The sequence below is a fragment of the Anser anser genome (assembly GCF_964211835.1).
Source record: "Anser anser genome assembly, chromosome: 3".
NCBI classification, from domain to species: Eukaryota; Metazoa; Chordata; class Aves; order Anseriformes; family Anatidae; genus Anser; species Anser anser.
Window position 1 is genome coordinate 73,809,980 of NC_139722.1, and position 24,227 is coordinate 73,834,206.

Below are 24,227 nucleotides of genomic sequence, written 5' to 3' on the forward strand. Positions count from 1 at the left end.
CATGCTCAGCAATAACAGCTGGGGCAGAGGAGGAAGAAGGGGGAATTTGGGGAGTGATGACATTTGTCCTCCCGAGGAGCCACTCGGCACGCTGAGCCCTGCTGGCCTGGGAGCGGCCGAACCCCTGCCTGCCGATGGGAAGCAGCGAGGGGATCCCTTGCTTGCTTTGCCTGTGTGCCCGGCTATTGCTTTACCTGGTGAACTGTCCTCCTCTCAGCCCATGAGTTCTCACACTTTTACCTTTCTGATTCTCTCCCCCATCCCTCCTGGGGACAGCGAGTGAGTGGCTGGGCAGTGCTGAGCTGCCTGATGAGGCTAAACCACAAAAAAAAAAAAAAAAAAAAAAAAAAGGCATAAGGGAACCTTAGTCCAGCTAGTTGATCCTACTTAAGTAAAAAAAAAAAAAAATAAATAAAAAAATAAAAATAAAATTTCTAATTTCCTCTTTAAATTATCATTTTGCCAAAATGCCAATGTCAGCAATCTTAGCCTTCATCACCGGGCCTGAATTTTAGGAAACAGCTTTTTACATTAGCAAAAATTCAGTACTGAGAACTGAAGCTGACAGCAGAATTAAACATACAACCTGCTAGCTCCCATTTCTGATCACAGCTTAGAACTTGAAAAGCCTGGTCCTGCATTCCTCATAATTAGGTTAGCCACATGGGCAGGGTAAAAACAGGTCTAACTTACAATAGCATCAACTGAATAATTATGAATGCATGTTAAGGAACTGTTATCATGAGGTCAAGACCTACAGGCAAATTAAGGGAAAAATGTGTCTCTTGACATTATTCCAACAGCCCGAGAGTGAGGCAAATTTAATTTTTAAATCCATCTTCAATATATAATCCTCTACATCACCATCAAGAATTTATGTCTTTTTTTCTGACACTGTCTTATATTAGAAACACCTGTATTACACCAAATAATGGCAAATAGGTTGCTTAAAATACTAGTCAAAAAGTGAGATTCTAAAAGATAAAATATAACTAATAGTATTGCACAATAGAAGTACATTTGCTTACATGAATCCTGGCTTTTGCATGTTTTTCTTTTTAAAAATTTCTAATACTGTACAAAACGATGGAGCATTTAAATATCCTTCCTTATTAGTCCAGAATAAATACAACCCTCAACTTTTCATTTTACAATTGACTAAGCTGATTTACATCCTATAAAGCAGATGATACACAAAATTGTACCTTCTGATGGCATCTGACTGTATTATTTTAAATCCATTTGACTTCAAGACAAAATTACAGGCACATTTCAGGCAGAGGCTTACTATGATGACTTGATGTCTACAGAAAGCTCCATGATGCTCAAGACCTATGCCGGTAACCAGGAAGTCTTTCAGTTTGGTGTCTGTTTTTACAGGATTGTATGAATTTTCTTCTAACCATATTTAGAAAGAGCTTGGAGGTTTTTGATCTGAGCTAAAGTAAATACATCTACAAATACAGAAAAGATTGAATATTTAAACAAAAGTATTCTCCCACCTGTCAAGCACCATATAAGACACCAGGCAAATCTTGGGATAAAAACATTCTTTCCTATTTGCCTGAGTTGTTAGTTGAAGAGCAAGCAAGCAATTAGAAATGACTGAAATGAAAAACCTAACTTCAGGGGAATTAATTTCTTCCGTCTGAAACTAAACTTTTAAAATTATGCAAGTCAAAATATGCAGACAGAATATTAACACCTAAGAATGAATGCATTGTTCACATGAACTCAGTACAAAACTGTACATCCTCTTAGCTGTAAAGGTGGTAGTGTGTTCGTAGATAGCCAAACCGCAACCCAAGAGTGGACCAACATACCTCACTGTTAGAAATATGACATAATTCAGGGAAGTATTTTTTGAAATTCTGAGAACATGCCCTACCATCTATGAAATGGATGAAAATGTAGTGCCTTATTCTCAAACAGGAAACTTCTGCTTAGCTGAGCTGGCTTTTTTGACAACACAAATCAGATAATAACAGCTGATGAGCATATGTAGATCAAATCTAAGTCAAAATAGCACTCCTACTCTTTTAGCTCATCTTTTATGACACTACATACAGCTATCTCAACCAGAAAGACAGACTTTCCCAGACTACCCAAAAGTCTGCTCCAGTATCACCACTAGTGGATGCAAAAATAAGGAAAGTTAGTATCATGTAAGTGGTACAGATATGCAAGTTTAGGAACCACTGACCTGTAGTTTTAAGTATCAGTAAAACTAAAAAGGCAAAGCCTGAACAGAGTGTACGGGTTATACTTACATCAGTGCCTACAATCCTTAAACTTACATCAGTGCCAGGAATTTCAACATGTGCTAGGAACTGTCCTTATAGTTGCAGTTAGCATCTTTATCTTTGTCCCAAAGCAGCAAGTTTAAGTGTCAGTATAAACAAACAACATAAGGCTTAGAGATTCAGGTATGTAACACTCTTGGCTGAACAGTTTTCAGTGTTAAAAAAAAAAAAAAAAAAAGAGAGATCTCAGTAAGTACAGTTTGTTCTCTGATTGTCTTACAAGATGCGGCCAGAAATGAAAATGTTTCCCTATTTTTTTCCCCCGCAGATCTAATGCAATTAGATATTTTATCAAGTCCAATATATTCCATCACTACTAGCCTGAGAACTTTTCATGAACTCACTCCATGCATCTATGTGCAAAATTTGTTCCAACTATGCTGGCGTCATTAAAACAATACAGCAGTCTTAGGATGGCTGCAGTTGAACAGGTAGTTAAAAAAAAGCCCACTTATTCCAGGACAAATAATTCTCAAGTGTAACTGTTAGAATCTGTACAGTTTAGAGGTAGCTGCGCCCACTCTAGAAAGTAGATCACTTTGCCTATAAAAAAGTAAACAACTTCTCAGTCAAGGTATTTTTACTTGTCTGAAAAGTCCATGTGCCCCATCTTGACAAAAACATGCTATTTCACTTAAATTTATAGTATTACACCATTAGAACTGACAAAATATTTCTCTACAAATCACTTCCATAATACACATTTCATAGTTACTACGGAGCCCCCACAATTTTCTTCCTGCTTTTCACAAAACCAGTTACACCATTAAGAGTTATACAGTAATAAACCCATGCTCAGAACTCTAGCCAAAGATCAGATTCTCCAAATAAAATCTAGAAAACCTACAGATTTTGATGTTAGATTTTTCTTTGTGTAGTTAAAAATGGAAGAAAGAAAAAAAAAAAAAAAACGAAAAAACAACAACACCCTCCCAATACAGTGATTTTTTTTTTCTTTTTAAATCACATAAACATTTGCTATAGCTCTATCAAAAAACCAACCAACCAAAAACCAACTTTTATATCCAAGTTATACCACCAAATTCAAATGGACTCTTTTCCACATAAGAAGCAAGCTGGACAAAAGATGATATCCTTGCTTCCCTTAAGTAAATGTCTTTTGTGCAGCTGATTACAACAGAAAAACATAAAAGAATTCTAACAGTTTAACTGTGGATTACTAACTGGTCCACATCACATGTCCCTAAGAACTTATTACCACATTAATAAAATTTCTCTGAGAAGAAGGGGGAAATTTTCCTTAGTACACTGCATGCTTCCACCAGTATGGTTCAATCAAAATAACTGTGATGGTTGTGGTTGCATCTTGTTAGAGATGTTTTACAACTAGGTAGCTCTGAGGAAACTTTTAACAAGTTAGACTTTAATAACTTCAGATCACAACTCTAAACAATCGAGTATAATCAATATAAGTTCAAATTAGCTGATTTATTAGCTTCAAAAGTCTGACTTCTTACTTAGATTATGGTTAAGTACCCTAAACCCTTTTTTATTAACTAATTCAGTCCAAAACAAAGGAAAAAACCAACAAACAAACAAAAAACCCCTCTGACATAAGGAAGAAACATAAAGGTTTGGCAGGGTTTCTCATAAAATGAGCTAGAATAGAGATTTGTTTATAGTAGAGGTAAACAGTTACTTTAATGTTTTTAATTAATCATCATAATTATCAATAATTAATATCAAAATATAATTAATCATAATTTAGAAATTACAGCAGCTTCTTAAAGGAAATGAAGGCACACATTTAAGAAAACAGTTTGGTGTTTGCTACTTCTGCTACTGCAGTCTCTTAAGAAAATATGGTTATTTTTATTTCCTGAGCCAGTTGGTGAATCAGATGCTCCATCATCTTAAAAATTAGGATAAATTACTGACCCTTCAGAATTTTTTAATATTCATCATTATGAAAAATGTTGAAATAATCTAGTGTAAGCACAATCTCTCTGTACCCACAGCTATCTAAGGAATAATACTGAGAAGACAGAAGTTTGGCTCTACTTTAATAAAGAAAGCAAATTAAGAGCATTATGCACTGGGACATCTGAATCTCAGTGGCAGCTGCCATATTAAAAAATAAAACAAAACAAACAAAAAAGAACTATCATTGTGCAAGTACTATGTTTTTCTACTGTAATAAATTCCAGCAAGCCATCCCCAGCACATTATGGTCTTACTGAATAGAAAGGGAAGGGGGAACTGTGAAGGATTCACCTACACATACAATGTAAGGTGTCAACAGAGTAAATACAGCTCTAATGTTTTAAATGCTGAGATACATCCATCAGCTGATATTGAAAAACACTAATTATATCTCCTTTCAACATAAAAAGAGACAAAATTTGAGAGGGGGTCCTTCTTTGTTGGGGAAGGAACTACTGTATGCAAAAAAGGCAGTCTTTACACATTGCTAATACAATGACGGCAGAGCTGCTAACAATCAATATGGCAAAAAGATAAAGATGTAGCCTAAAGATAACCTAGATCACCAGGAGAGGAAGAGAGCAGTTTCTCTTCCAGTTAGATTTCTGCCCCCAAAAACAGCCCAAACTGAAGCTGAATACAGCTTATAACATCTCCTGGCACACATACACCCCACTCCCAGATACCAGATAAATAAATAAATAAATAAATAATAATACAAATAGCCTAAGACCTATACAATAATGAAAGAGATAATGTCCCCAATCTGCCCTGCATGTATACGTGATCCTGTGCCACCTAATGGTACATGCTCTAAATTTTTAGAGATTTCAGCAGGAGTTATGAACCGCAGGTCCTATTTATCAAAGGATCCTTGATTACAAATCTGAGAATGGGCAATTTTACACACAAGAAATTCAAATGCAACAAATACTTTGGACAAAAAAAAGTCAAAACTCCAAGCCTGGTATTTTTCACTAGTCACAGGTTTTCTGCAATATACTGAAATATGTTTTAGGGGTCACCTCACCATCCTGTACAAATAGCTGAAGAGAGGGTATAAAGACAACAAAGCCAGGTTCTTTTCAGAGGTGTCCAGTGACAGGACAAGAGGCAATGGGCACAAACTGAAACATCGGAAGTGCTGTCTGAGCATAAGGCAAAACCTTTTCCACTGTGCAGATGACAGAGCACTGGCACAGGTTGCCCAGAGAAGCTGCGGGGTATCCTCCTTGGAGATCTTCAGAAGCCACCTGGCCATGGGCCTGGGCAACCTGCTCTGGGCAGCCCTGTTTGTAGGGGGCTGGCCCAGGTCTCCTCCAGAGGCCCCTGCCAACATCAGCCAGACTGTGGTTTTGAAACATTAGCAACTGTGAATATCGCCAGACTGAACCGATCACCATCTGTATTCCTAGGCACGCATCTGTCTTCCCCAGCCAGCAGGGTTCATTAGATATTTGATTCAAATACTTATGGAAAAATGTAATCTGAAAGTAAATTTTTAACTGGTTTCCTTTTCATTTATGACTGTTGTCACCCGTGCTGGAGAAACCCACTTTAGTCTTCGCATTAAAGGGCAGTTTTATTTCACAGCATGGCTTGAAGTGGTACATAACACTAAAGTTATTTTCCCTCTTTCCTATAATTGGTATTTTTTTCCATCTTTTAAGACACTTTATAATGTGTAATCTCACTAAAAACACATACCACAATAAGTTGGTAAATACTATAAATCATGCATAGACACCTTAGTGCTTCTAACAGAATTAAAGTGAAAATGTACTTTCTTATCCTATTAAAATGAAAGAAAGACCTGTATGTTATTTTTCCCAAGCAGAAGCAATACTGTTTTGCAAAGTTTACTTTGCATCAAAGAATTGTTGTTCCTGTCTTTGGGAATGGATGGAATGACTGTTTTCATAAATTAAGTATGCTTTTATTTTTATTTACTGTATATACAATAATTAAAGAATTGAAAATAAAGAATTGATCTAGTGAAATCTGTTTTTAGTGGAGAAGAAAAAAAAGGAAGAAAAGGTTTTAAGATCCTTTTGCGATCACTCAGTGCTGAACTTTCCTACTCCTAATCAGTGCCACAGTATCTTAAACGGGCTCTGGGAACAGCCACCCCAAGGCACCACTGGAGCTGGATCTCTTACACAGTGTGGCTATTTCCTAGTTTTGCTGTTTGTCACAATGTCAGAGAGCGGATTCATGGAAAGCAGCCATTGTCTTCCTTCCGCACGGTAAAACTGAGACTTTTAAGAACTCTTTTGTATTGCTTTGGCTGTCTTACTTAGCTTTTGTGGGGGCAGAACAAGAAACAGGTCTCACCCTTAAACAAATATTTAAGAATATCAGTGATAGCATTGTTTATTATTTTCTAGAAGAAATACATACATATAGCCAGACAGCCACAATGACAAAATTTGCAATAATTCTTCAAATGAGGATGTGACAACTTTGGAGGACCAAATGACTGTGCTTAGTCAGAAGAAAGATCTTACTGAATAGATTGAGGCTGGGAGCACATTGTTTGTTAAAGCAATTCCTAGTCAGACGGGAACAGGACCATAAGCAGAGCTGCTCGAAGTTGGTGTAATACAATAGCTTTCTTTGGTACCCCTTCCTTCCTTCTGCTTTATGGGTTAATATGACCATTATGAACAATTTTATTTATTTTTTTTTATGAGAAGATATAATAGCAATAGCTCTGTAATAACAACTTTCTTCAAAGACATAACAAAGAAAACAGACATTTCAGGTAGAAATACAGACATTATTTTTTCTTGTGATATTCATTATTACTAAAAGCAATGAAGACACTGGTTAAGTGATGGCTCAATCAGACTTGCAGTATCATGTGTTCATTGTTAGGAAAGTTCCACCTGAAATTCTGTGTTCTTCCTCAGCGCAGCACTTAAGTTTATGTAATGCTGATGTCCTGCTCCAAGTCACTGAGAGTAATAGGAGAACAATAAGGAAGAGCAGAGGACACAAAACCCTTTTAAGCACAAGACCTATGTATCTACAGTCAAAAATATTAAAAATATTGGTATCCTTGGCCAGGTCAACTAGTGATAGATTCTCCTTTGCTATGATGGAAGAAATATCCCCTTCTGAGATAGATTTTTCTATTGGAAACTGCTCAGACCATCAAATAGATATGTAAGATAGAGGCTTTGTATCCACTTCAGCATGGAATTGGGCCTGAACTACAGAAAATACTGCAAGACAGGATTTATTATCAAAATGTAGTTCTGCACTAACAGACTAAGAAGTTTTATCATATTTAGCAGGCCTTTCACTATCTGATCAGGTCACGAGAGAAACTAGTGCACGCACAAGTACACTTGCCTGTGTGGCTGGTAGGGATAAGGCTCCAAATCAGCCTGATTTCTCTCTGGCATTCTGGCACAGCTGGGCTTAGGCTACACACCAGTGTACAATATCTGTACCTTAAGATGTTCCCTCATTCTCAAAAACCACTGGTTCACTAGAAAAAAAAATAAAAATAGGCTTATGACTAAGTACATTGACTTAACATAACTAACACTGAAAGATTTTCTGAATATGTTGAAATCCTGGAAAAAGAACTCAGTGGAAATTCTGTAAAAAGAGCTCTGAGGGCTCTTTTTCTCTGTACTTGTCTTCTCTAAACATTATTAACATCAGTGCCCAGTGGTAGTAGTTGAGATGTCAGAATTGACTTTTTTTTCCATTATTTATTCATAAATTCACTATTTAGTCATAATTATTCATAATGTTTTCATTATTTCTATCATGTAGATAGAAATATGTATATGGAATACATATAATTTCCTGTGTGTACTACTTTTGTTGGCCAAATGCAGGGGAAATAAAGCTATTTTTGTAATCACATGTTTATTAGCAGGAACTCAATAATAAATCGTTGCTTCAAATTTATTAGTTTGACCGGGGAGCACGCATTACAATGACAACTTTTCCTATGCATAGTATTTCAACAGAAGTATTTTAACACATATTGTTTGCAACACAGCTAAGAAGTATCAAAAACATTTTTATCCTCACAGCAAGCATGCCATTTTGGAGAGACAAATACATACTTCATCCAGTCTCAGGAATTCAATCTCATATTTAATATCTTCCCAGTCTGTGAATAAGATCAGACTTCATCACATTGCACTCCACAGGGTGGAGCTTATTTTGCAGTTAAGCTTCAAAGGTCAAATTGATTTTTTTTTCTATCCCAGCTTGGCCCTTGTCGCTATCTGTCACTCAGTCACAAGAAAATGGACTATTGATGCTAAAGACCCTTCATGGCTGGCAGCTCTGAAACAAAACTGTGCCAAATAGACATCTCTATTAGTCTGTGCACCAGGCTTAAAAGAGAGTAACCAATAAAGCAGGCAGTCTCGGTTGCCCCGTAGGCTGCCTGTAACGTTACCCCAGCAGTGGTAACCAGCAGTGGTGAATCAGCAGTTGCACGGGCTAGATGATTTTGGAGCTGCTACGTGCCCATTTGTCTTTCAGCCAGCCTCGCTCCGATGCAGTGAGTGGTACTCCTTCCCTCCTCTGTCACCGAGCCAATTCCAGGAAAAGTATGTGATCCGTAATGAGCAATGGTGAGAGGCAGTCTACTGTGGAATAGACTTTTACAATGATATATTAAACAAAGAGATATGTAAAGTAAATTACCTACAGGGACAAAATCACCTTTACCACGGGGACTGTCCCATAAGTGAAAAGCAAATACAGAATTCTATGAAATAAACTTAAAGTCACTGCCTTTTTTTATATTACTGAAAATCTCTGCTAAGCCTATATTCATTAAAAAGAAAACACCCTAATTAAACAAATACTAAAATGGTATTAGGAGGTAAAAATTCAAAGATAATGACTGTATTAAAGGCCTTTCTTTTCCTAGATAACATGAAAGTATCAAATTCAAAATACTTTATTTTCAGCTATCAGGACGACCACTTAAACTACGAATGACATGTTAGTCACTGAGGCACTTGATTTTTGAGCTTTTTCCTTGCCAGAACTATGATGTACAACACAGCCTATTCTGAATGCCATGATACTGAAATGACAAGCTTTTCACGGTGCCAGAGAAAAATAAAAAAAAATAAAAATCAGCTTGTTTTCATTTCCTTATTAGCTTTAAGATGAAAAGCGATAGATAAAAGTAATATCCATAATATGGCAAACAATGAAAGAGTAGTTCTCTGACAGAGGTGGTTTAACAAAGGTGTTTAAAAATGGAAGCTCCCCTGGAGCACCAAGGGTAGGGACAGAAGAAGAACTGTGGGCTTCAGCCACTGAATAAAATCCATGTGTGCTTTGGTGAAAGGAACTTAGTTTCATCTCAGATGCAGTCAGTTAAATCAGATCCAAATATAACTCAACATGTCTGAAAAGTTCTGAGATAATGTAAGCTACAAGGATAAGTATAGAAGAAGTTAGTACAAGCACCCAAGGAGATTTGCATAAGTAGAAGATATACTGAAAACACAGACAGCACTACCAAGGGCACAGCATGAAGAACTACCAAACAGTAATGAGTTACGAGTCCCTGCAGTGAAAATGGCCTCACCATAGAGCCAGTGCCTAAGCATGGAAACCCAAAGTCCATTTATGGCACTTCAATCCCGATTCTTACCTTGGCTGAATTTTGTATAGTGAAAACAGAGACTGAGTCAAACGTCATTGTCTTGTGTACCAGGAGTATGCCACAGAGTCAGGTACATTTAAAAAGTGTGCTTTAAGTACACAGCTCGGTGTATAACAGTTTGTAGAATCAGGCTTTCCATTTGCATTTTCCTTTTCATTACAGAGTTAACAATGTAAATGCTAAAAAAAAAAAAGTGACCTGGGTGGGGTTTTTTGTTTGCTTTTATTTATTTTATTTTCCTGAAACGGGGAATGCCCTATCTGAATCATGGCTACTGAAACAAACTGCAGCACCATATGAATAAAAAAATTATCTTTTTAAAAGCTTGAAAGCAACAAAAGATATAAACCGGTGTGAAGCTGATGACTAACATTTTTTGAGCTATTTGGAGAAAGTTGCTGGCAGGCTTGTAGGTGGTCTACATAAGACTCCCACACTCCAGTCTATCCATACATGCTTTTGTGCTTGATTAATTAGAGAAACTAGGGAGAGGTGATACTTTTGCAGTGACTGATGTTTCCTTATAATTAAATCAGTCTGGTATATATCTTCCATAAAGAATCAGGTCATGAAATGTTCATAAAACGCCAACCTAAGTGTCATCTGGAAAATTACAAATTTAATATTTAGATGGATGTCTCTGGTGAAAATAAAAATAGTGGGCTCTTTAATTTCATAGAAAAACAGTATAATAAATTTACTCTGGGCATCATATATTAAAATAATGCTATGCAAATAGGAATGACAGTTAAATAAGGTTTTAGAATAAGACTGTTTAAATGAATAAGTAATATTTTAAAATGTCAGTCAGTCAACACACCATGAAAAAAGAAAGCTCAATTTAATTAGCTTGGTCATTTGTGGCTTAGGTAGAGAAAAGAATTAGCATGTTGAGTAAGTTAAAGCTTCCCAAAGCTTTGTGTGGGTTTTACACAGGTATTCACTTTCATCTCAGTGAAAGAATTACTGTAACAAATGCTGGCTTAGATGGTGCTTTGCTGCTTATGGCACAAGAGAGCTTCTTAAGCAACTTGCTATGCTGCCTGGTAAAGGTCAGGCACAGTTTACTGAGCACTGGATAAAATATATCTTAAAAAAAAAAAACCATACAGCTTTTCTGACAAATCTGTAGTATGATGGTATACACGTGCTTTTTTATAGTTTACCTATGTCCACTTCATGTTGACCAACTTCTCTATAAAAGGGAAATCATAATACCAGTAAAGATGGTAATACCAGTAATGATGTAATGATTACTGGTAATACCAGTAAAGATGATAATACCAATAAAGATGATGTCTATTAGCAATCGCTGGCATAGTCCAGTTGGGACTGGACAAGCAACATAGAGGGTTTGCAGTAATACACTACCTTCTAACATATATATATATATATATTTTAAATGTACACAAAGGTCAAGTTTTGATAACATTTTCAGCCTGACATAACTTGCTTACTGTAGACTGTGATGCACTGAAGAAAGCATAACAGATACAAAGCACCAGCTCAGAGACTACACTTTTGCCTAGCATTAATGCAGAGAGGTTTCTACATAGTATTGAAAAATAAATGAGGCCTGGTACGTATTTCAAGCTTCCTCTGCTGGAATTACTTTCTGTCTCCCTGGAAGATGGACAGCAAGTGAGAAGAAAAAAGGTCACTAGGACCAGGCACATACTAAATCTGCACCTAATCTTCATAACCACAGGACTGAGGTAGATTGCATGTATTTATAAAACAAACTTACTGTTGCTTAGCACATTCACTACCATAAGTGTGTCCTTCTTGCAAATATTTCACTTCTGGAAGCACTGAGGACTGCCAGCCCAAACTAATGGAACAGTGCACTTGCTGTTCTATCTACCTAGCTTCACTGAAATTGAGAGGGAAGGAATTATAACATATTTTCTTTATTTTGGGGAGAAAGTAACATGAACCTGAACTGCAAATTATTTCTGTAGACATTATTAAAAAAATGAAACAGTCAAAAATTATCATTTGACACTCTCTAAAAGATATTTCCCTTTTCTCTTTTGTACTTTCATACTGAAGTACCTTATCAAATCTTCTGAAAGCTGTTATTTTTTGAACCAATCTTGAAATTAGCAAATGCTTCCACTGCAAGTTTCCAGTGACTTTCTGTTCATACCTAATGTAAAATATGCTAACAGAAAAAAAGACATAGCTGTCATTCAATGGAAATTATCAGCTTGTGTATATTTATTGACACAAATTTGCCCAAAAGAATGTAGGTCTGTGTACATTCCAGACAATCGGATGCTACAAGTTTATTTAGAAATGTGCAATACTGGAACTTTTTATAGTAGTGTTTTCTTTCTTTCTTCCTTCCTTCCTTTCTTTTTTTTTTTAATAATAATGGAGTCATGAGGAATTCTTGAGAGACAAAATGAAGACTACTATTTAGCAAATACTGTAAGAACTTCAAGTTTGTAAATGTATTTAAGTCTACTTGATACAAGAAACATAATGATTCCAAACCAAACACCACAGGAGTGAAACTGATAATTTCCATAAGACTGGACATGCTTAAAGAAGCCACCAAATCTAGGAAAGGATACATGTTCTGTGCCATCCTTGCAATACACAGAGTTCAAAGACAGCTAGTGATAAAAGCAATCATGCAGCAGCAATAACTGTTTGCATTCAATCTGAACACACTGTCACCTGTGTTTATATCCGTTCTGAGTATTATACGAACGGACATGTACATTAAAGGCAACTTCTGTATCTTGATTTATATGTGATTTAAGCCTATACTAATTACAAATATTTAAGTATGACTTTTCAGAAAAAAACAAAGGCTCTTAGATGTGTTCATTTGAAACATCACAGTATGCAATACTTGTAAGCCTCTGAAATAAATTAGAGATATGCAAGTAATTCAGAAATAGCACACAGAGCTTGAGGGGGTTTGTTGTGGGGTTTTAATTTATATATGTATAAGCATTACTACACTTTATTCTTTCAATGAGATTACAGTAGCTGGTTTTTTTTTTAAGTCTCACAGTGCTATTTTGTGTCATGATGTAGAAGTACTGGGCTACAACAAGAACATGAAAGTGAAATTAATCCTTTTAAACCACAGCAAAAGACACTTATACAGTTAAATATGTATCACAGAAAGCTCCCCAACATCTATAGCATGGTAAGGCTCAGTCTTCCACACAAGCCTAAGCCTTTCACAGAACGAACCTAGTTGACAAACATCATGATTTATGAGAGAGGAAGGACTCTTATTCCCCAGTAGCAAAACCAGTGAAATTCAGCACAATGGATACAAAAACCAAACAAACAAACAAACATACAAACAAACACCTCCAGAACTTCACACTACTGTAAATTCAAGTCAAACAACAGTGTCCTGTTTTTAGATGCAAACCAAGCCTGACAGTTCTACTAACTTTCTGTCCCACCATAGTAATGTTGCTCTGACTTCACATACACTGGCTGAGCTGGAGAGGTTAATATTCTCAGCTGCACAGCCACTTAATTCCTCCTTGTCTCATTCCATAACGTTCACAGTCACTGGCACTGAATTCAGGTCTTTCTGTGCCTATAAACACTGATCCAGGCCTTGCATAAGCACCTATAATTCTAACCCTTAAGCATACCATTAAGTTGTGCATATCATGCATACTACCAGGCTAACCATTAGGACTTCAAATATAAAGCCAAGAATGTCTTAACAGGATTGGAGATACAGTCTGCAATGTTTTCCTTGTGTGTACTGCAAATAGTGGAGATAAGTGAATGAAATCTTCACCAAGCTTTAAATTACCCAGACATAAATAGCAATAAAAAATTTCAGTAAAAATACATATATACATAGCTACATATATGCAAATGGATTGACAGAACAATATATGTAATTTCTATACAGTCCAAAAAATTGAAACACATGCTTACCCTTGCCAAAGTCAGTGTTCCTTGTTTACACACACTGCAGCGGACCCTCAGTTTCCCAGGTTTAACAGCTTGGCAGAAATTTTTGCAGAAAACATAAAAACTGTTGTAACTAGCTGCACCTGTCAGGAAGAAAAACAAACAAACAAAACCATTTGATTTATACTGAAAATCAGTATCAGGCTATAATGAAAAATTTTTATTTAATAAGTGATAAACAAGGGAAAAAAAATGTTTTTAAGCCTGAAGACAGCATTATGATCTTCTTCCCTGGTGTACTTAGCACATTCGAGTAACTCCTGCTTCTTGATCAATATATAAAGGCAAACTACCCTGAAACCCCTAGAAAATATATCCTAATTTGAGGTTGAGCTTATCACTGATGAGAACCAACTGTAATCTTTGGCAAGTGATGTATAAGATTAATTACTCCATCTATCCATGATTGGCGTCTTACTTCTAATCTAGATTTGTCTAGCTGCAAATTTGAGTGAGTCCGAATTGCATGAATATTTTCTTGGATAAAGTTTAAAAGATTAGTTTGATTGATATCACAAGAAGAAAACAAATATTTAATTTAGTAAATCTAGTTTTATTTGTGGAATAACGGAAATAATTTATTTATTTTTGCTGGCAGTCATATTACCTAGCAAAGTTTGTAAACTGCTACCAAGTCAATTTTCAAGGAAAATGAAATGAAATACATTCTATTCTGGGGAACTATAGAATACACAGAGAATTGTGTAAGCCTGAGGCATTGCTAATGATTGTGATTTCACTTACAGTCCTGGTCACTGTTTTGAGTAAACTGCTTTGTAGGATGACTATTGCCATCCCTCAAAAAATGAAGGAAGATTCATAGAGTGGTTTTAATTTAGACTAGTCATCTCCAAGTTCAGACACTCAAGCTTATTGTCAGAACTTGAACTGAGACCAGAATAAAGTTTTAGCATTTTATTCCCGGTATCAAGAGGAATACTTGTGGAGATTTGCCTCAGCATGGGTGAACTTTAGAATCTATAGTAGTCCCTTAGAGAAATAAACTCTTCACCTTTTTCTTCCCCATTGTCCTACCTCTCCCTACTTTTATGAGCAATACACCTTATATACATTTCAATCCTAATGTGTTACCACCATAAATATCATTGGGAATAATATTTTTCAACAAGACTGATTTACTTTATTTTTACATGTCCTTTAAATGATAAAGGTGAGCCTCTGCATTCTGCTAATGAAAATCCATACGAATTTCATGTTACACCTATTCATAGGTGTCCAACATTTATGTGAAACTAGTTTCCAAAAGTCAACCTCAGAGAACTGTCATGTAAAACTTTTTTTCTAAGAAAAAAAGTTGTAGATGTCTTCAGAGATGTACACTAATGAAGGAGCACATTTTATAATACATGGTTTTAACACATATCATTTTTTTCAAGTTTTCAGAAACATAAGTGATGTCTCCAATATTAAATTTAATAAAACTGATCTATCAACTATTTTCATTATGCTTCCCTGGGAATTATTAATTACCATAACTGAACATAAAACATAATAGAATTTCAAATGAATTTAGACTTCACAGAAAATTAGTACACATCCACCCTTTCACACGTAATGTACACATAAACAACTGCAACTCAAAACAATTGAGAGTATACTTCTCAAATCAATCTATAACACAGTTCTAAGATAAAAATAGTTCAGCTAAGATAAAGAGACATGGGCTGAACTATTTAATAATATATGGTACAAAGTTGAGAGGTGACTCCAAACTAAATTTGCCAAAATTTTGAACATTTGGATGACTATTTACTCATATTTTACCCAAGGTTCCTAACAGTAGGACCAAGAACACTTTTAGATTAGCTTCAGTTTGAACTAGAATACACACACACACAAATCTAAAATACAATATTGAAAATGAGAAGGCATACACTGGCAAATAATTATATTTTACTTTTGGTAATTCCTCCATGCAGGATCAGCAGGTCAACCAATAAAAAAAAAGGGGGGGGGGGCATTAAATTTAGTATAATTTGAAGGAAGTATTTAATGACTTAAGTAAGCAAGTATGCCATTGCTACACGAGGCCCATCATAAACAAGATGCTTCCAGTCAATTACTCCTGACTCGGTTTCAGCTGCAGGCAGTGAGACCAGAGTCAAGTCTGGTATCAACAGTGCTCTGCCATTGCTCTGTTTTCTTGCATGGTCTTTGAGACCTAATTTGAGTGCTGTTTCTTCTGTTCACATGCAGAAACACCTATCCTGAGTAAATCTGTGATGCCACTGTTCACTGTCCTGATTCCTCCTACCTCCTGGATGGATTCCTGCTATGACTCTTATAAAATCCTTCCAGTCAAACAGCAACATCTTATTGAGTACATAAGCCCTTATGGAATAAAATATTTTGTTAATTGGGCTGATGCCTTTCCTGATCCAATCCACCATTCCCTGATGTCTTGTGTATGTCTGACATTTTATATCAAGTTTATTTCAAGCAGAAAACTACTTGAGGCAGAAATCATACTTTCTGCCTGCTATTTGTTCTAAGCTCATTCCATCTGCACCCAAAGATAAAACTGTATTATTGATAAGAGTCTACAAAATATTCACAAGATAGTATGGCATAAATCAGCATGACTGAATACTGCAGTAAGAAAACAGCAGTCATAGGAGAAGCCTAAAATGAGACATACTGATGATTTACTGTAGAGGATAAATCTTGTGCATTAGCTTGATATTTACTCCTTGCAAAAACGGACTACATTTACTCAACATTTATATTTCTTAGACTTCTTTTTTTTTTTTTTTTTCCTCTTTCATGAATTTAAAAAGTAGCCCCTATATGCATCCCTGATGCACAAATTTGAAACACAACAAGAAAGAAATTTATAGCATAATGAATCGGAGCAGTTAAGCAATGCAGACACCCAGAATAACTTTTGAAACGTCTCTTACAGCAAGGCTGCCAGAGAGGCAGATGACTACAGGAGGAATGTTCTGATCTGAGGAGAAAGGAGTAAATGAAGATTTTCAGCAATCTATTCACCATTTGATATACATATGCTGATCTCAGTCTCACCAAGTGCAGTTACTTTATTCAGTGTATGTCCTGAGAAGCATCACCAGGAGGAGGAGAGACTGAATTAAATACACAAATGTTAAAAGTTGGCATAGTGTACAACACTGATGACAAGAATTAAACTCTTTACTGACTTGTCAATATCACCGTGACTTTTAGCAAGGCCCTTGGCTGAGACTGTATCCCCCTGAATAGCTTTTCAGAGGGGAACTGAGAGAAACAAGGACAAAGAAATCTACTTTATGCATTAGCTCTGACGTAGCAGTAGTAATAAGAAATGTAATTATGGCACCATGCCAGTAATCACTCAAATGGCTGCAGCACCAACCTTACAACCTCGTCTTTCCTCATTCAATCATGGTCTATAGGTTTTCATAAAGCTCTCCATTAATATTTTATAGCACTGGTACTCAGCAAGAATGTGCAGACACAGCAAATTACAAGCTAAAAAAAATTGGAAGTCCTTTAAGTGCTGATTCTAATACTGAAGGTGTGCGTTAGAACAATAAATAAATTAAATTATTATTAGTAGTCTGTTTGCAGTTACATACATTGGTGGATGGAGGACAACTAAAGGAAAAACAAACGTATATGGTCACTGGAAGCAAGGTCAGGCAACGTGGGAGGACTACAGAGACGCTGCTTGTCTTTGAAGGGAGAAAATTTGTTCAGCCAAAGCTCAATTTGAGTTGAAGCTAGCCAGTACTGTCAGGTATAGTAAAAAGGGTTTTTAAAATATGTTAACAGCAAAAGAAGGACCAGAGAAAATATTGGTTCATGGACGGTCACCTCACAAACAGGGATGTTAACAAAGCAGTGATTTTTAATGGATTTTTTACCTCTGTCTTCAACACAAGTGATGGGCCCTGGGACCCCCGGAGCCCTGAGATGGAGGACCACGACTGCAGTAACAATAAACTCCCAGCAAACCCCGAACTTGTGCAGGATTTGCTTGCCATCCACCTGGATGCATGTAAGTCTATGGGATTCATTCCAGGATACTCAGAGAGCTGGCTGATGTCATCACGAGACCTCTCTCAACTATTTTTCAATGATCTTGGGAATCTGGAGAGGTTCCAATTGACTGGAAGCTGGCAAACATTGTTCCAATTTTCAAGAAGGGCAAAAAAGAAGAACCTGGTAACTACAGGCCTGTCAATCTCAATTCAGTGTCTGGTAAAATTATGGAGGAGATTATTCTGTGAGTTTTGGAAAAACACCTGAAAGACATTGCAGTAATTGGTCACAGCCATCATGGTTTCATGAGGTGAAAGTCATGCTTAGCAAACTTAATTTCCTTTTATGACAAGGTCACCGACCTGGTTGACCCAGAGAAGACAATTGACATAATCTTAGCAGATTTCAGCAAAGCTTTTGATACTGTTTCTCACAGTATCCTTCTGGACCAAATGTCTATCATACAGTTAGATAAATACACAAAATAATGGTTGAACAATTGGCTGATGCATTTTGCTCAAAGGGTTCTAGTAAATGGGGTTACACCAGGCTGGCAGCCAGTCGCTAGTGGGGTTCCCCAGGGCTCCATTTTAGGGCCAGTTCTCTTTAATGTTTTTTGTAAATGACTTGGATGCAGGAGTTGAAGGTATAGTAAGTTTACAGATGACACTAAATTGGGAGGAGCTGTTGACTCCCCTGAGGGTAGAGAGGCCTTGCAGAGAGGTCTTGACAAATCAGTGGGCTGGGCAATCATCAACCACATGAAGTCTAACAATATCAAGTGCCAGATTCTGCACTTGGGTTGGGGCAACCCTGGTTATATGTACAGACTGGGGGACAAGAGGCTGGAGAGCAGCCCCTTAGAAAGGGATCGGGGGGTTCTGGTTGACAACAAGTTGAATACGAGCCAGCAGTGTGTCCTGGCAGCCAGGAGGGCCAAACATACCTCGGGGTGCATCAAGCACGGCACTACTAGCTGGCTGAGTGAAGTGATCCACTCTCCTCTGTGCTCGTGCAGCCTTACCTCAAGCAGTGTGTGCACCACAATATAAGGACATAAAATTATTAGGGAGTGTCCAAAGGAGGGCTATGAAGATAGTGAAGGGTCTAGAGGATGAAATGTCGAGGAGCTGACGAAGTCACTTGGATTGTTCAGCCTCAAGAAGAGGAGACTGAGGGGAGACCTCAATGTGGCCTGCAGCTTCCTCATGACAGGGAGCAGAGGGGCAGGCACCAATCTCTTCTCTCTGGTGACCAGAGCTAAAGCTGAGTTTTTCATAGGTACAAATGTATTTTTCACCACATGATCATAGGTCGTCTTTTTAAGAAATCATCTCCAATATGTCAAACTTAAGAGAAATCTGACTTAGAAATGCATAACATTTTTGTCTTTCATTTTATTCAGAAGAGATAAATTAGCAGGCAAATGATTCATTTCCATCTGCATCAGTAAATTTTTCTCATAACTTGTTCAACATAGCAAAAATCATTTCAACAGCTGCTTGGCTACACTGGTCTACCTAAATTGTTCTCTGTATTTGGTGAGAATACTTACAGGGCTGAATCTTTCAGGGAAAATATGGGAATGTCTCCTTTCTGGAGTCCCAAGAAATGTTTCTCCCAGTGGCAGCCACAGAAAAATCACAATGTCTTTCCTGAGGTGTTTTGTTCTAGTATTTCAATCAATATCTTTATCATTAAGAAGATATTATTTTTAGTTTTAATTTTCTGTGCTGAAACTAAACTATTACTTCCTCTACCTGCCACCAAGGATATGGAAAACAATTTATTTTCTTTCTCTTTGCAGCAGCTTTTTATATTGGTTTTCTACTTCTTGTTCTATTAAACCCCAATATGGTCATTCTTTTCGTATATGCAATAATCTTTAGATTTCAAAACATTTCTCTTGGAGTTTTCTTTAAAGGGCATTAGGTGTAGCTCCCCAGTCTTGTCACAATATTCCAACTGAAGTCTCTCTGATACTGAGAACAATAGGGTTCTTTTTTTTTTCTTTGTCCTTTTTTGTTTGTTTGTTTGTTTTTTAAGGCACCTTAAAGGTTATACTTCCTTTTTTTTTTCTTTTTTTTTTTTTTTTTCCCATTTGGTTTTTAATCTAAAATGAACCTCCAAACCCTTGTCTACTTCATCTTTTTTAACCGATTCTGTAACTGTGTTGCTGAATACTGCCAGCCAAGTGCAATATGCTGTACTGGACCCTTCTGAGAAGAACTGTGTTTTTTTCAGAGTAAATTTCCCATTTATCTTGATAGTTTTGCATTCTAAGACTGTCATCCAGTTTATTAGCATTCTCTCCTAACTTGGTGCTGTCTACAGATTTAATAAATGTAGAGTCTATTTCATCATCCAGATCATTAATGAGAGTATTGATTAATACCAAATGTAGGGCAGACCCATTCAATATATCCCTCCATTTTGATGATGAACTACTACTAACTACTCCCAAGCTACAACTTAGTAGACAAGTTCACAGAAACTCCACCATGTTTTTATATATATTTGTGCTCTCAGTTTGCTGCTGACAATATCATGCTAAATTGTCAAAAACTTTACAAAGGTTAATATGTGAAATCATAGAAACATAGAATTATGGAATGTTTTGAGTTGGAAAGGATCTTAAAGATCATTTAGTACCAACCCTGTCATGGGCAGGGACACCTCCCACCAGACCAGGTTGCTCAAAGATATATCCAACCTGGCCTTGAACACCCCCAGGCACAGGGAATCCACAACTTCTCTGGGCAACCTGTTCTGGTATTTACCCACCCTCATAGACTGAAATCCATCCTGCACTTTTTTGCCAAGTGGAAATTTGTGGAGCTCCAGTAGCTTGGGTTTGCCTGTGAGATTACTTATGCAGAATGTGTAATGTGTGTGATTATATATATGTGCATATACATATATGTATAATGTAAATATATGACAAACCAACTTTGTTGATGTAAAACCTAAAATTTAATAAAAATTCAGAAAACAATCCCTATTTTGCAGTTTGCACTTTCAAATATCAGAAGACAAAGCCATTTATTGCAGGCTACCATCTTAGTAAAATGCTTAGTGACATTCTCTATCAAGTTAATTTAATTATGAAGCTCTTACTGGTCACCAAAAAAAAAACCAACAAAAAAACCACGAATGCAAAAGGCTGCTCATTTATGATCTGTGCATGGACCTATCTTCTCATCCCAATGAGACACCCTCTCTCTCTTCTACCTCTTCAAAGCTAATTTCATCACAAATACTATTCACAGGAAGTATTAACACTGTTCTCTCCCTTTACTGTTTTTATATAAAAGGAAAAAGTAGTATTCTCTGATATATACCCCAGTGTTTTGTACTTTCTCCACATTTAGATTTTTAAGCTCCTTAGGACCTGAATTACCTCCTTTTTTCTGTCCTATTAATGATGAACATGCTGTGGGAGCTTTATACATGTTAGTGATAGTATAGACCAATTATTTTTATATGCATGACTAGTTAATCAGAAAACATTAGTCATAATCACTATAGATCTCATTCTGAATTCTCTAATCAGTCAAAACACCCATTATCATCCATATGACTGTTTTAAGTGAATAAAATTTGAATAGGGATATTAGGAGCTAACCTACTGTTTTCATTTGAAGCACATTTTCATATAGATGATAATGATCACTGATTCTTTTCTTTAACTCAACTATTTAAAAGAGGACACAGTTATGGGAAAGTCTTTCAACAGACTGAAAATTGCATAAAGCTAACATTGTTTCAGATTCCATTATATTTACATTTAGACTAGTTGCAGTTTGTAAAATGTAGACTGGCTGTCAGAGACCTCTCAGACCATTTTAGCAATTTGCAGCCACATAATGAAAAATACAGAGTTAGAAGTGAAAAAAGTATTTTTCCAACTGTCTTCACTTTAAGGATTCCACTTGATTCAACACAGTAGGAGGAAAAACATCTGCAGTATATGCCCACTAGTCCCAAAGCAGTGAAAATTTACACGTAAAGCTAAATTTAAATAAAGTGTGCAGGTTGTACTTCAGCACCAGAGAAAGAGAGAGAGATATTACTTAAAATATCTCATTTGCTTTCCAGAAATACAACTGATATGTTCTACCTTTAACCTTTTCTTTTTTAACTGTCCGTCATTATCTGTAAAGATTTCACAGGACACATAGCTACGTGTTGATAATGATAATATTCTCTATGGTGCTTGTCTAATTTAGACCATGAGAATGGTATTTATTTGACAGATAGATTCATGAAAACTGGTTAAACCATTTTTTTCATAAAAACTGAGAAAAATTGGCACTTTTATGGTTTGATTTGATTCATCCTAAAGTAGATATAAAAATATATAAATATATCAGATACATTGTGCTGAAAAGAGTCTGTTTCTCTCTGTTGTGAGGATTTAGGACACCTAGGTCTGGTACAGATATTTACAGATATCTACATTGCAGACCTATAACATTAGGTGACATGAATCTTATTTGGTGATACTGTGAACAAGAACTAATTTTTTTGCCTGCAAATGTGACAAATAGTTACAGTATTTCTGCAGTATAGATAACAATATTAAGAAGACTGAACCTTTAAAAAATTTAAAAAATAATTTTCTTGAGACTCAAATATGATTTTGAAAATGTCTATGGATCTCAGATAACTAAAGTATATGGAAGACACAACTGTTTGGAAAAAAAAAAAGAAATGGACTTGTCAGTGTAACAAGGACTACAAAGGAAAATAAGAGAGGATATTAAGAAGAGTTAGAATTTGGCTGAAAAGTGTGTATATAATGCCTATGTAAGAGATGGAATATTGGAAGTGCTTGAAAAATACAACAGGGGAGCATTTAACTGCTAGGTTCCTTCTCTTGTAATTAAAAATTTATGCTTGCAAAAAACAGTAGTCTTCTATTAATTAAAAAATTTCAAAAAAAAATCTATTTCAAATTTCTAAAGTTTGGGGTGGAGCAGAGAAAAGGTTTCTTAGGCTTTCTCTTTCAATGTTTATCATGAAAGAATATTCTGTTACCCTTCTTGTGTTTTTTTTTTTTTTCCCCAATATCTGAACCAGTAATTATAGTGTGTACATATATATATGCACAAAAATTGACATTTAATAAATAGTGAAGTAGCAAGTTTATGGAAGATAATTCAGTTAGTCAAAGAACTAAAACATTAAACAAAATTATCAGCATTTTTTTAATAGAAATACCACTATTATTGATTTAAAAAAAAAAAAAAAATCCCAGGTAGCCAAATAACTGGTTAAAACACAGGAAAAAAGGTCAAGACTAAATGGTCAGTTTTCTCAGTATAGCACCCAGGAAAGTGTGCTAGGACTGTGTTCACCATCAGAAAAAGAGAAATGAACAGTGAAATGACAAAGTTTGCTGGTGATATGTTTGTATTCAGAGTAGAAAAAATGAAGGCCAATTGGAAAAAAAAAAATTGAAGAATGCAGGATGCTGAATGTCTAGTAATAAAATGAAAAATGAAATTCATTGTAGATAAATGTAAGGTTATGTACATGGGAAAAATAATTTCACACATACAATGGTGAGCTTGACTACTTATTACCACATAGAAACAAGATCTTATGTTTATAATAGATAGTTCTACAAAAATGTCAGCTCAATGCTCAGTAGCAATCAAAGAAGTAAATTGAATGCTAGGACTTATTAGGGAAAGAAAAAGAGAAAGAGTAGAAAACAGTGCTGTACAAATGCCACCACAAATTCCATGGTATGCTCCATTTTCAAAAGCATTTGCAGTTCTACCCGTTCTATTTCAGAGGAGGATACAGTAGAATTGAAAAGATACAACAAAAGAGGGAATGGATAATCAATAGCATCCATACCAATCTCTGAAGTAGCCTATGACTTTCTAACCACCCTCAACCCCACTCCCAAAAAAAAAAAAATAGTTAAAGGAGAGTATCATAGAGATCTACAAAATCATAAGAGGCTAAGAGGCATAGAGAAGGCGACCAAGACTAGGATAAGTATCCTAGAAGATACCATTACCAGACTGATTTGCTTTTATACAAGCTACTGGCAGAATCTGTGGACTACCAATAAAATACTGTCCTAAATAAATCTTTCATCTGAGCTTGTGTAGTCACTGTCATCCTTTCATGTAAGAAAGAGGTGGAAGTAATCTGTTACTACATTTCACTGTCCTGTTGCATCCCTTCAGAAGGACTGAACCTTGGGTGTGTAGTTACAGATTTACTGATCCAGCCTGATTTGAATTCCAGGCTGCCATGGGAAGGTCAAAGGACAGTCCTACTCAAAAGGATGACACCTTCCGTGCAAAGCAGATCGTGCCCTGTTGTAGGCATTCTGT

General features: G+C 36.1%; 1 protein-coding gene across 3 annotated transcripts in view; it reads right to left on the reverse strand.

The window, feature by feature from the left end:
* PRKN (parkin RBR E3 ubiquitin protein ligase) overlaps positions 1 to 24,227 on the reverse strand; it is a 758,368-nt gene that overhangs the window by 469,015 nt on the left and 265,126 nt on the right. For all 3 annotated transcript variants that reach the window (XM_083830275.1, XM_083830274.1, XM_083830276.1), the window contains one exon: positions 13,834 to 13,952. In XM_083830275.1, coding sequence (XP_083686401.1) covers positions 13,834 to 13,952 — 119 coding nt within the window. The remainder of the gene's footprint in view (positions 1 to 13,833; positions 13,953 to 24,227) is intronic.